At 38.4% G+C, this 15,060-nt stretch overlaps 1 protein-coding gene across 1 annotated transcript in view; it reads right to left on the reverse strand.

Annotated features, from left to right (window-relative positions):
* Window positions 1-326: 326 nt before the first annotated feature.
* LOC121327509 (vitamin K-dependent protein S-like) overlaps window positions 327-15,060 on the reverse strand; it is a 29,916-nt gene continuing 15,182 nt past the window's right edge. The window contains exons 7-15 of the mRNA XM_041271580.1: window positions 10,491-10,619; window positions 9,436-9,557; window positions 8,262-8,380; window positions 7,223-7,412; window positions 6,219-6,383; window positions 4,255-4,423; window positions 2,861-3,006; window positions 2,028-2,259; window positions 327-1,207 (exon numbers count right to left, since the gene is read on the reverse strand). Coding sequence (XP_041127514.1) covers window positions 1,068-1,207; window positions 2,028-2,259; window positions 2,861-3,006; window positions 4,255-4,423; window positions 6,219-6,383; window positions 7,223-7,412; window positions 8,262-8,380; window positions 9,436-9,557; window positions 10,491-10,619 — 1,412 coding nt within the window. The 3' untranslated portion in view covers window positions 327-1,067. The remainder of the gene's footprint in view (window positions 1,208-2,027; window positions 2,260-2,860; window positions 3,007-4,254; window positions 4,424-6,218; window positions 6,384-7,222; window positions 7,413-8,261; window positions 8,381-9,435; window positions 9,558-10,490; window positions 10,620-15,060) is intronic.

Below are 15,060 nucleotides of genomic sequence, written 5' to 3' on the forward strand. Positions count from 1 at the left end.
CGATTAACTCTCAACACTGCATGTCTATATACATGTTTTGTTTTTTTTCAGTACAAGACTCTTATAGTTATTTTAAGATTAAGTATTACTCCACATGGCAGGAAAAATAATTAACCATATAGCAATACAAATATACTAAGGCATGCATGTTTAAATGCAAATGTGCACAATCTTTTTACTTGCGTAGCACCAACTGGTTGGTCACACAAAATATGGACACACCTGATTTTATTTATATATATATATATATATATATATATATATATATATATATATATATATATATATATTATAATATATATACCACTTGTGTATTCAAATTTTGTATTAAGTTTTGAAACAGCACTCAACACACTGGACAATTCCAATCTGCCAGGAAGTTGTAAATATAACTAAGTTGTCTATGTTTATATGCTCCTGCTCATTTAAAACTCACTGCCCTTCTCTGCACTGGAAGTTATTCCATGGTCTTAATTCTCCCCAACAAAAAGGTTTCAAACAGATTGTAGGTAGAGTTTAAATGTCAATGCAGAATTACTGTAGTTCAATACATTCGGTTCTTATTCACTCAAGCGGTAGGGGGCGAAAATATTAAATATAAGCTGTTATACTGTATCATAAAATGATACAGTATGCGATCTTACATTTATAACACAAGTTTTAATTGATAACACTTTCCTTTAACAATACACTAATTACAAACCTGTCTATACAGTTAATAAAACACTGAGCAATGCATAAGGTATCAAGATAACATATCAAATTGTTGTTTTTTAATGTATGTGTACTATCCTAGTGTTTGAACAGTGATTTCAGATGCACTTTCACAAAGCTTCTCTCAATAAAAAAACAAAATAAGTATGACCATTTAAAATATAAGTTACTTTGACATCCATTAATATTGTGGTACCCTGTATTAGGTATTATACAATAGAAACCAGTACATTCCATTGGGAACCAATGTATACACTTATCAGTTAAGAGTAACAAGCTAAGCTGAACCACAGTAAGTAAAAAAAAAAAAAAAAAAAAAAAGGGGGTGGGGCTGAGCCCCAAACCAAATGCCTTTAGAATGGTGGGCAGGAATGGGATTTGATGTCATTGTGTTTGACGACGGCTTCATCGAAATCCAGCCGTTTACCATTGACCTCTATCTCAATGCAGCCATTATAAAATGCTGACACTGGTGTGGCAGTAACAGGAACATCTGCAAGAAACAGACAGCAAAGGCATACGATAAAAATAAAGCCATGGCTATTAAAGCCACATGCAGCACCTCATCTGAAAACCCCCAAGTGCAAACAGAATGACTTGCGCTTGCCTGCAGGGGTGTAACAATACACTAATGACACAATGCCACACGTATCACAATATACAGGTCTGTGTATGTAGGTCATTACATACAACATAAAACACTAATAAAAATAAAGGGGCGGGACACTCCGCCACAAGGTCGCAATACGATAAACATCACGATACACCCGATTGTCCTGATTGGATACTTGCATGGTCAAATGGTCATGGTCATTATACAAATGATACATGCCTCTATTAAGATAGGCTACATAATGTCATTGATACATGATCAACCATTACATCCTTACTTGGTCTTCTTCCAGTTCTTATTAAAAGTAGCTTTAATAAGATGCTTACAATCATCTCAATTTAAAGTGATATTTACACATTTCCATAAAAGTTGAATGTTCCTATTGTACAATGATTCACAAAAAGCAAACCAAAACATAGGTTACTTACCTTAAAACATTACAACTCTATCCAGGACCCATTTTTACACCATCAAAAAACCAACTAAATGGCCTGATGCACCCTACTACATAGTCTGTAACCAATAATATAGCTGATGAATGGCAGTTTCATAAAAATAAAAAAGGTGACAATATAAAAGAAAGGCTATTTTAGTTAGTATCTCGAGTATTTGCAGCTTGCCGCGTAATTAGTATCTATACTGAACCACTGAAAGAGATGAATGCATTTGTGTTCATTAGAACAAAGAAGGCACGCTTTACCTGGAATCCCACCCACATAAGTGTCCACCTGTCCTTCCATAGCTGTGCCCAGAATGGAGAGCTGCTTCTCCATTTTTGGGGGCTCTATGTAGTGCACCGCTCTGAAGGAGCTTGCTTTAATCTGGACCTCGCTGCTCGACACCTCAAGCTCCACTTCCAGGTGTCCTGGGTAACAAAGTCTATCAGACTTCAGCCGAGCTACTTTCACATTCTCAATAAACACAGCTATTTCCTGGTGGAACACAGAACAATTATACAAGTTTTTAACAACATAGTGTACAGTAGCTCCACCGCAGTAAAGATGAAAGAGTTCCATGCCCTACATGCTTTGTATTATGATGTAATTGCCACATGTAACAGGCAGCGTTGTGTGATGCACTGCGTTACAGATGCTGGTCCTTGTCGGTGACAGGAGACTACTCATTTGCAGAGTGATTTAGACACTCGCATGCAGTGTGCGTGGTGGCTGGTTCACACCCAGCCTGCTCTCTGTTCCACATACATATGGATGGACAGACAGAATCTGTTTCCTCACCAGATTCAGATTCTCTAGATTCTAGATTTAAATTATGCAGCTTTAAAAGTACCAAATAACAGAAACAAATGAATGAAGATAATTGTTGGCGTTTACCATTTGATGTAGTGTTTCAATGACTGCACAAAGTTCACACAGTTTCTGTTATGCAGTACTATTTATAAACCACTGCACAGCTACTGTATTTTCCTCCTGTTCTCTCCACACCATATCAGCAGAACACTACTAGATGGGTAAAGATGAGGTAAAACTCAACAGGCCTGAAAATACCAATCAGATGTAAAAAATGTAGGATTACCTGCTCGTTTGGAGAATCAGAGTCCACTACAGCAACAGAAAGTGGCACCAATTCACCACTGGCTAAGGCAAAGATGACTCCTGTGCTTGTTGATGGACGAATGTTCAGTTTCAAACTCAGTGTCCAATTCTTCCCATCTATGCTCTCTGTTCAAAAAATACAAGAAAAAAAATGACATTTAATAACAACAAATCAGCTGTAAAATTTCTAATACTGATATAATGCAATGAACATGTGACTCGCACATCTTCTAGACTACTTTAAATACTTGAAATGCAAAACATACAAAAGGTCAGCACTGCTGTTGACACCTGGCCTTCTATCAAAGTCATCTGTTAAATTATGACCTTTCTGCGTGTGACATTAAGAACAGCTAACCACACTAATTAGTTCATACCCAGCTGAACAATCAAGCTGTGCATTTTTACCGAATTACAGCTGTTACCTAGTCCACAGCTACCACCGTCTGAGTCTGCCAGCTAACAATGACGATCTACTGTATAGCAACAGCTTTCTAATCCTTTGGTTTTCCTCTGGTGTTATGTTTAAAGTATACAGGGAAATAAATCAATCAATCAAACACACATACAGTGACAAGTACCCAATTTCACAAATCAAGGGGAAAAAATGTCACCACAACAATGTAATGTTGTGGTACAAAAATGAAATTATGAAAATTAAAAATGGGATTTTAACCTCTCAGTTTACGAAGAAAAAAAACCTCCAGTTCCGTTTAGGACAGCAATCAGGGCTTCAGTACTTATCTTCCGTGTGTAACTTCTAGGCTGACAAGCCCCAGTGCTTCTGGTACGTGTTTGATAATATACTGTGTTGTCAACTTTGAAAACCTTGCATCACCCCTATATATATGCCACACACTGGACGCGATGAAACAAAAAGAACAGAGTTGATATAACAATTATTGATCTGTGTGGAGTGTTAAATGTTTGTACCAATGGTTATTCTTGTGTATATGAATATGACATTTACAATTTTTGTACAAGGTGTGTAGTGCATTTCCACAAAAATGAATAGTTGTAATCTACGCATTTTACATCTATGCAGTGGCTTCAATATAGAGGAAACATGGCAATGGCTATACAAAATCCAGTTTGTATTTAGTTGCATTTGACATTTCATCAGAGTCACCTCTGGTGTATAAGATCATTTTTACAGTTAAAAGTATTGCGTTGCCCCACAAGAAAATTGCAGTTTGGCAGTTCAAATTGGGTTGAAATCGGAACAACAACAACTATAAAATATCAAAATTAATCTATACAAAACATTATGCTGTGAATGAGTAGGCTTTGCACATTGCTGCTGTATAGCCCTGGACATTCAATAAAACTGTCAACACAAGGGCCATTTGTAAAGGGATAACTGTTTCAACTTACTGTAGTCTATCCTGAATTGGGCCATCCCAGAACCAGGGAAGTAGGAGCCCCTCTCCACTTCCACTAAGCAATGCTTGCTTTCCTTCTCTTGAATGACTCCCTTCACTCCAGAAGCCCCCTGGTTCATCAGGTTCCAGGCACGAATACAACCATCCAGACGCGGGTTAATCTGCACAAGGCAACCACAACTGAATGGTTAGTGCCATCACGCTTACTCACTCTTCCATACATCTGGTTTAACTAAGCTTGAAGCCTGACGTAATTTAGTGAATGTCTCTTCCATTATCTCACCACTACTACTCATCATTTTCAAACTTAAAAGTCTCAGTGTTTCTTTAGCTGGGAGTCCTGCCTTGTCAGAACTGATAACATGAGTAGAATAAACCTTGAATATCAAGGCAAATCAGTCATAGCTAGAAGGGTCTCCACCAAAGCCATGGTTATATTATCAGATGCAAGCTGCAATGTTCATTAGGTTTTTTTTTGTTTTTGTTTTTTTTTTAAACCCCAAGACAAAATGTTCTGAAGACAATCCACACAATCAGTGACGAACATTAGCAGTATGAAGGTTGATTTTCTCTCATCTTTCTTGAACCAAGCCTGCTGTGATCTCCTGTACAGCACGTCACTCACACCAAGCCTGCTGTGATCTCCTGTACAGCACGTCACTCACACCAAGCCTGCTGTGATCTCCTGTACAGCACGTCACTCACACCAAGCCTGCTGTGATCTCCTGTACAGCACGTCACTCACACCAAGCCTGCTGTGATCTCCTGTACAGCACGTCACTCACACCAAGCCTGCTGTGATCTCCTGTACAGCACGTCACTCACACCAAGCCTGCTCTGATCTCCTGTACAGCACGTCACTCACACCAAGCCTGCTGTGATCTCCTGTACAGCACATCACTCACACCAAGCCTGCTGTGATCTCCTGTACAGCACCTCACTCACACCAGGCCTGCTTTAAGGATTTTTATTATTTTTTTTTTAATGTAATTTTTACAGAATGATAAAGTAGGTGGGGCTGGCTGACTTAAAAGTTCACCGTGTCACATGATTGTAACGGAATTAAAAAGGCAATTCAGTTCTCATACTTATGATACTCTCATCTAGACAAGCTCAAAAAAAGCAATTCAAATATCATTTGAAGCTACATGCTCTGAAAATGTATTAGATTGGTGTCAGAATTCATCAAAAACAACTGCATTTATTTTCTTGAAAGAAAATCTAGTTCCTCCAAAAGTCCTGTAAAATTTACTTGATATGGAGGAAAAAAATGAACAACGAAGATGTGTGAGTCAACTGCAATAAGACATTCTTAATATGCAAATCACAAAACTTCAAGCTCATCCAGTCCTGAATCGGTCTATACCAGGGGTCCTCAAACTAATTTTGACACAAGCATAAATCTTACTTGGCTGTTTTTGCGGGCACGCTGACTATTGAATAGGTTCTTATCTTACACACTGCCTTCTCGTGGCACACACACACACATATATCTGCTGGCTTATGATTGGATAGCTGTGTAAAACTTGGAAGATACTTGACTCTCCTATTATTGGTTAAGCTTACTGTCAGTACCTGCACCTGAAACAGACACAGTTAACCTAGCTAACTTTTGATTGGACTACCGCAGAGACAATGGAGATGTTCAATTGGTTGATCGTATCACAGAAGCCATTCAGGGAAAAAAAAAAAACGTTGCGTACGTACAAGCACAGCATAAGTGAGCAGCACTGTCAACAGACTGCTGTGGCGCTTTTGTTGGAAAACATGTTTAAAGATTGATTTATTTTCCCACGCTACGACCCGCCAAAAATATGTTCACGACCTATAATTTAAGAACAGATGCCACAGGCACGATGCACTGGCTTCGCGGGCACGAATCTGCCCATGGGCACCACTTTGAGGACCACTGGTCTATACAGTAGGTGTACTAGGCTGTATCCTCAGTGTACTTACCGATTTAACAAGGCTGTCCACCGGGCGCGGTAACCCTGCAATGTAAAGCCTGGTCTCCAGGATTCCATCAATGGGACGGAACAGACTCTCAGGTCTGCTAATGCTCATCACAGCTTCTTTGGCTATTTTAACACTGATGCTTTTCTCCAGCTCCTCCACGGAGACCTGTGGCAGACCAGAAGTCAAAGAAGTGAGCACGAGTATCTCATTTACATGGACAGTCAAACTCCTACAACCAAATAACTGCAGAGTCAAATCAACCACATGAAATCCACAAGAGGACAGTGCTGTATCTCCTCACAGTAAAAACAGGATTTCGGTGCGGTTTCCAATCCCATTGCAATGTCGCCCTCTTTAACAGTGAATGACTGTCCCTACTGGTATCGAGACATATTACTGATAAAGTTTCTCACTTTATCACTGTATTTAGTTTACTGTTCTGTGTTTATTTAAAACATCAATTTTCTGTGTTTCCTGATTTTTTTTTCAAAAGTACCCTACAGTACAACTAATTAAAACACAAATTCAGATATTAGTTACTACAGATGTTTACTATGTTGATTACTACCTTTTTGGTTACTACAGATGTTTAGTACAGTTAGATTACCAGGGTAGATTACGGTAAATCCAAAGTGTAACCATCATAAAAGCATGGGAAAACTGCAAAAATACCATGCCAAAATGACATGGTAAACTTTCAGAAGGGCCTTAAGACTTCTGTGATGGTTTTGTGATGATGCTACCAGGGGAGAAGATAACCCATCTTATTTTACCACAGCCATATATGAAGACAGATACAATGTATTCAGTCTTAATTAATTTAGACATGGTTTTGTTTTTATATATATATATATATATATATATATATATATATATATATATATATATATATATATATATATATATATATGAGAGAGAGAGAGAGAGAGAGAGAGAGAGAGAGAGAGAGAGAGAGAGAGAGAGAGAGAGAGAGAGAGACACACACACACACACGCTCAACTTACACAATGCCATTGGCCATTATTAATGGCTTTCCCGCCACTGGTGACCTTCATTGAATGCTCATTCTTATATTGGATCTCAATCTTCCCATCCCTGAGACCCACCAAGAACCAGGAGGAGTTCTGGGGAGACTCAGCATACAGTATGACACCCTCTGGGTCGAATGTCCGAAAATCAAATTCTGCTGCAAATCTATAAGGAGAGTGAAAAATACAAGCTCTTATACCTCTTATACAATGGTCTTCCACTAATGACATGCAGTTAGTAGCCCGTCAGACTGTACGTCTTAGGTAGTGGAGAGCCAAAACAGTTCACATACACGGGGAGCTCTGGAAAGGAAGTCAGGTGGCACTAAACCTCAGCAACACAATCTGAAATGTACACTGATCTCGACTGGCAATCCTGTGAATCCAGTCACTGATCTCGACTGGCAAGCCTGTGAATCCAGTCACTGATCTCGACTGGCAATCCTGTGAATCCAGTCACTGATCTCGACTGGCAAGCCTGTGAATCCAGTCACTGATCTCGACTGGCAATCCTGTGAATCCAGTCACTGATCTCGACTGGCAATCCTGTGAATCCAGTCACTGATCTCAAGCCTGTGAATCCAGTCACTGATCTCGACTGGCAAGCCTGTGAATCCAGTCACTGATCTCGACTGGCAAGCCTGTGAATCCAGTCACTGATCTCGACTGGCAAGCCTGTGAATCCAGTCACTGATCTCGACTGGCAAGCCTGTGAATCCAGTCACTGATCTCGACTGTCAAGCCTGTGAATCCAGTCACTGATCTCGACTGTCAAGCCTGTGAATCCAGTCACTGATCTCGACTGGCAATCCTGTAAATCCAGTCACTGATCTCGACTGGCACGCCTCTGAATCCAGTCACTGATCTCGACTGGCAATCCTGTGAATCCAGTCACTGATCTCGACTGGCAATCCTGTGAATCCAATTGCTAATTTATTATAAATTAGTGACAAATCAGACCCAGGGCAAGATATGGTAAACACATAAATAAAATATAACAGTGACTGACTCTTACTTGGTTACTTTGGGCAACCTGAAGCGCAGATAAACCACAGGCAAGGCCGCAAACTGCTCTCCCAGGTACAGCATCTCAGAGTTCCTTGTTGTTTTCAGAGGAATGCATATAGGAATGGGCTGGTAAAACAAAGTTTTTGAAACGAATATTAATAGACTTTCGCAGTAACATCTTACCCAGCTACTGTACACATGTTTGAATGGGCCAATTTTCAAAAATCTGTACAAAATTGTGATATTTTTATATATATATATATATATATATATATATATATATATATATATATATATATATAGTGAGCCAGCTCACAAGTTTATCACCAGGAGTCGTTCATGGCAGGCTTGGTATGAGCCCACAGAGGTTGCCAGTAATGATCAGATGGACCTGTGGGCAGCATACATGCCTGCCATGATGTCAAGGAGTTAACGGACCGACAGGCTGCAGGTGTGGTTAGGTAGGCAATTAGGGTTTGACTATTGTTAGACTATCATTGGCCTTAATTGGCCCACACCTGTAGCCTGTAACGGCCAAATGCCTGGCTGGTAAAAGGGAGCATGTGCCGTTAGTCTGGTGGGTTGTTTGTTTTGTTTGCCTGCCTGAGAACTTCTGAGGATTATCTACCATAAGATCGGAATGGGATAACGTGGTGGTCCTTTGCATCTGCAATTCCCTGTTCTCTGCAGGGGCTATGAGGAACGGCCTGTCCGCTGCTGAGATTCGCAAAGGGACTGGACTGCGGAATAAGGGTAGGAGAAGGGTTCCTAAAGAAGAAACCAAGCAGGCTAGGAGAAACCCAAAACCCAAGTGGAATTACCTATTCACCAACTGGATGGGGTTATTGGTCCAGTTGGTTTACATCAGCAGTTTTGCTTTGGTGGTTTGGTTTTTGTTTGAAACCTTGTTTGAACTGTTTACTTTCTTTTGTACATTGCAATATAAGAGCTAGCTGTATAGAACACTGGAATAAAGACTTGCTTTGTTTTGGAAACTACTGTCTGTTTTCTTTGTGTGCACCTACCCGCTCACATATATATATATATATATATATATAATATATTATATTATATATATATATATATATATCTATATATAATAGATATATATAATACAAATTGACAAAGTCAAACAACTGTTCTGTAACGATAAATAGAAAATAAAAGGGACTGTACTGTACCTCACAGGACTTCATGTCTTTTGCCAGCTTCATGCCTCTCGTCCCATTGCAATAGCAGGAATAGCTTCCACGGCTGTTGACACAGCTCTCCTCACAGATGTTCTCCTCACATTCATTAATGTCTGTTCAGAAACATTTAGACAGGTCTGATAATGTCAGGAAGTGACAGATGCACAAGGCTGGAAATGTATATATATGAGAGAGAGCGAGCGAGCTTAGGGGGGCTAAAATTGAAACTTGAGATACAACTTACACAGAATACATCTTTGTGGAATTTCAGCCACCAGTATTACAGTATATTTATTTTCAAAAGGTAATCCGTGTTATGGTAACTTGCTACGTTCGATAATTCAATTTGCTTTGCTGTGACACGCAGGTGCTGCCTGTGTCTCATGTAAGAAAAGTAATTCAAATAAAAAGGTCTACTGCGTTTTTAAAATTGACACCATCCAAATATCTTGAACACAGAAAAAGAACAGGCTTTCAAAGCTTATCAAAACAGAAATTAGGACGCTCTTTATTCTCTCTTGAGCGTGTGGCATAGACAGCTTTGTACAAGAGACAGTCACTCTCTGAAAATACTATACTAAACATCCATTTCTCTTTCCTAACATTTCCTATGCTTTAAATTCAAGGGGGAAAAGCTACAGCTTGGCACCGCAGTGTCTCTAAACAGCGATAGACATTTGCTAACCTGCTGATTTATATATAAAAAAAAAACAAAAACTTCAGCAATATTATTCATTTTTACTCTTCAAGAAAGAATGAACTGCCTGGCATGAGAGCTATTTAAGAATCTACTGGGACAAGACTGCCCTGTGCCGTGTACTTGTACAGCATATAACAATTAGTATTAGTACAATCGATACACAATATAGTACTGTGTTCAAACAGCAAGTAACTACTGAAAATGAGGCTTATTACATATACATACATTTCATTTGTAGATCATTTTCTGTTTCAGATATCACAAGTGATTTCAGAAGTGTAACGCCCCTCTGTGGCCAAGTATTGAACCAGATTCCATTGAAAGGCCCAGTGTAAGAACAGCTTACCCTCGCAGGTCTGTGATGTGAAGTTGTACCTGTACCCTTCCCCAGCACAGGCACACTCGTACTTTCCAGGTGTGTTGATACAGCTGGCAGAGCCACAGATGGAGGGGTACATCGCACATTCATTGAAATCTATTGAAGGCAAGGGAAACGGTTTGGGGTTTCTCAGACATTCAACAAGGATATTACAACCGATTGGTGTGTAGCACGATGGAACACAACTTGCAAACAGGCAGATTTGTATGAATTTTAGTGATAAGGTACTGCATGTAAGAACATTCTTCAATATAACCAAATATCCTGAGTTCTCATTTCTTAGGTTTGTCTTAGCCCCTTATGGATATGTTAACAGCCCATTCTTAGATCACAGGATGAGGGGCTGCTGGTTGAATACAAATAACATGGGAGGAATGCTCTGCCTTCTCTCAGGGAAGCTGGGACTGTTTTTAAGTAAAGATTGAATATGTACTTTTTACAAAATAGCTTTTCTATCTTAGGTGTTCCTATTTTACAATCAAAATAGCATTTTCTTTTTGTCCTTTTTTAATTCTAATGTTATTACATTTGTTTTATTTCTACAAACTAGCTTTTTTACAATTAAAACCACATCTCTTTTTAAATTTCTGTATTAGACTTATTAATGTAATGGTTGAATTGTGATAGTGAAGCACTTTGGGATCCTTGTGATGAAAGGTGCTAGAAATGACAATTGTTGTTCATGTTGTTAAATGTTATCAGGGACTATTAAAAGGGATAGGAATGACTACTATAGCAGTAAACTATATAACTAATCTGAAATGGGTCACTGCTGGATTATGAGGTGCAACATATTTAGCAATACAACAGGCCTAATTAGTTCTGCTGCTAATTTTAAATAGAATTGTTTTTTTTTGTTGTATAATTCTGAATCAAAGGCTGTAAACATTGACTTAAATCCTACTCACAATGGACACTGCCTACAGTCCATTCACTATAAAAAAAATATCTGTGAAATAGGAAAGTAACATATAAATAAATGTATTGTTATGAACAGTTCAATTTTATACTTAATACCAATATATATTTTTAGTTTAATTCACTGCTGATAGAACAGCTTTACGCATTCATTAGCATGACAGTGAAGAAAAATGGAAGACAAAATCGTAGAGCCTGTGACAGGCTGGCAAGTGGATAGAGGCCCAGAAACAGACTGCAGTTCAAAAATACTTTTATTAACAAATAAACACAAAATAAAAGGACACAAGGGCTCAAACAAAGGTATTTATACACAAATAACAAAACAAAGCAAAACTTACAAAATAAAAGGTTTCCAGGCTGGGCAATGCCTTTTTTAAAAAAACAAAAACAAAACAGCAAACCAAAAAAGAGCAAGCACAACTGTCAGCTCGCTTCCTCAGCTCCCCCCTCTCCATAATAGGAAGCTGAGGCCTCCTTTTATGTCAGATCAATCCCCAGCCTCCCCAGCCACCTGAGCACAATAAACCCAGGCAGGTAGGGGAATTTAACCCCATCCCTGCCAATCTATACAGGGCAGAGCTCTGCTCTGCCACAGAGCCATACAGCACAAGTCCCCTCAATCATTACCACTCATCTAGAGGAACAGTTCTAACAAAAAAAAAAAATCAAGAGGATTGTAAAAATGGCTACCTTTGTAAAAAGATAAAAATAAAAGAAACAAAGAACTGTACTTGAAATTTAAATTTCAACGACATGGACATTGTTATTAATATCTAACAGGGTGCCCACATTTGTGTAACTGTAAGAGGACTCCATATACAAAGTTCTATGTAGAGAGATTGTGGGCAATTAATGCATACATTCTTATAAATTGAGTTATTTGATAATCCAATGCATCATTCTAAAGGCTAATGTAATGTGAGAAAGTACTATTTATTTTTGCTTATATAAGAGTATACCCATCTTCATCCTAGTCAAAAAAAACATTTGACAAGCCAGAACCCCTGCTGTGGCTACCGGCTTGAAAAAGATTTTGTTTACATCTCGCACTGTAAAAGTGATTGCAGGAAGATTTTAAAAAAGCAAAAAAAAAAGACTGATAGCCTTTTCACACTTGCACATCCGAGCAGAGTCAGAACCAAGCCGAGCCAATCCAGCGCAGCTCGGGTGAGTTTGCACTACTGTTCAAAGTACAAGCTGCACGCCATTTGTGCCAAAACTATCCAGCCATTAACTTGTCAATTTGCCCAGCAATTCATCCATAAATTTGTCAATTCATATAGTAATTCATAAATGTATTTCTTAATCCATCTAATAATTCATTAAAAAATTAATTTGTCAATTCATGAATATGTATGGACCTGCAAATTTCCAATCAACCAGACAAACTTCCCAACAAACAGACAACTGTCAATCTCGCATTGTGCCGAAAACACTGCAACCTTTCTAGCTAATGGGAGCACACACTAACATTTCAATCAATGAAAATCCAGCCTCATGCAAATCTGCTTCAGCCAATAATATTGCAGTTTATTAGAAGGGTGTTTCAAAAGATATTCTATTTAACAAGACACTTGACTTCACTGATTTTCAATGGAGCCTTCTGTCTCACTGTTGCAAAGCATTGCGGTATATAGAGAGTTAGGCAAAAAAAAAAAAATTCTATGGCAGAAATGTTGGTTTGTACTGCATCGAACTTTTGAAGTATATTTCACATTTGCCCAAGGCCTTTTGAAGAAAACGGCAACATTAGCAAATTATGACAATAGATAATTATTATGAAAAATGCTATTTTTTGAGGACTGTCCCGTTCGGTGGTGCATGCGCAGTAAATACAGTTGGTACTGATCGCACAAGTCATCGATGATAATATCTATTGACATGCTTTCGGAAGTGAGTAACGGAAAATTTAAAAGCTATATCATATGAGATATTTCATTACTATTTTTGTGTATATTTGTAAAATAATTTTATAACAAATATATGGGTGAACATTACCTTTTTTTTTTTTTTACCTACTTTGTCCAAGTAGCTACCTGTAGTTTGTTTACTGTACTATATTGCCGTGTCTTGATAATATTTTATGTTGTATTGTTATGTATTTCTAAAGTAACCAGTGTTACCGGACTGTTAAATTATTTAATCAATATGATTCTTTAGAGCGATGTTTCTGTGTATGCATTAATGAACAGGACAGTGCTCAGAAAATAGCATTTTTCATAATAATTATGTATTGTCATAATTTGCTAATGTTGCCGTTTTCTTCAAAAGGCCTTGGGCAAATGTGAAATCTACTTCAAAAATTTGATGCAAATTTTCTAACATGGCGAAAACCAGCAACATTTCTTACACCTCCATTGACTCCCCATAGAATTTTTTTCTATATACCACAATGCTTTGCGCGCAGTGAGACAAAAGTCTCCATTGAAGATCAGTGGAGTCCAGTATATTGTTAAATAGATTATTTTCTGAAACACCCTTCTAAATATTATTGGCTGAAGCAGTTTTAAGTAAATCTGGATTTTCATTGATTAAAATATTAGTGTGTGCTCTCATTGGCTAGAAAGGCTGCAGTGTTTTCGGCACAGTGTGAGACTGACAGTTGGAAGTTTGTCTAGTTTGATAGACAAAGAGAAGGAGAAGTGATATCTTTTATTGGACTAACTAAATAATTATTCAACCTCTCTTTCCTACTTTCACCTGAAGAAGAGACCTTTGAGGTCTTGAAGGCTTGTGAATAATTATTATTTAGTTAGTCCAATAAAAGGTATCACTTCTCCTTCTCTTTGTCTATCATCTCTGGACTAATATTGGTACCATTTCATCTGTCCGTTTGATTAGAAATTTGCATGTCTGTACAGTCTTTCATATTCATGAATTGACAAATTAATTAATGAATTACTGATGAATTGACAAATTTATGGATGAATTGCTGGACAAATTAACCAATTCACGAATTGAAAAACAAATTGACAAATTAATGGCTGGATAGTTTTGGCACAAATGGCGCTCCAAACAGGCATACAGAGGAGTGGTGTGGATTTGTTTTGAGAATGGATCACAGGGTCATGCTGTCCAAAATGTCTACCAAAAGATTTCAAAGCAATTGAGAAACGCAGGACCAAACCGCAGCGGCAATGTTTAATTTGGAAAGAAAGTGGTGCCAGGGCGCAAGCAATGACAATACTACCCTAAGAACCGCACATTCAAAATCATAACATGTTTATTTGAAAGAGTATTGTACGTACTAGTGTTAGATGTTTACATTCACATATTCTACATCATATACAAAGTAGTACTACGTGCAGAAAAATTAATTAAAGGCAACCAGGGGCGGTGCCACACTTGGGCCCGAGGGGCCTAGGCCCACCCATTTTGCTCACGGGCCCACCCAGAAGAGTAAGTGAGCTTCATGCGCTGTCCAACGATGACACATGTATGGCTTTAACACTGGAAATGACTCACGGGTAACATTTAGAACAAACACATGTCTTTTTGCCAAAGGTGGCCTCTTCATTTCATATTAACCAACTAATGGTTCTGGAAGCTTTCAGACCTCCCCCGCATGAGTCAGAGGAGGACCATAGACATCACACGCTTTGCCCGGTCCGGGCTC

Source organism: Polyodon spathula, chromosome 15 (assembly GCF_017654505.1).
Source record: "Polyodon spathula isolate WHYD16114869_AA chromosome 15, ASM1765450v1, whole genome shotgun sequence".
Classification (NCBI taxonomy): Eukaryota; Metazoa; Chordata; class Actinopteri; order Acipenseriformes; family Polyodontidae; genus Polyodon; species Polyodon spathula.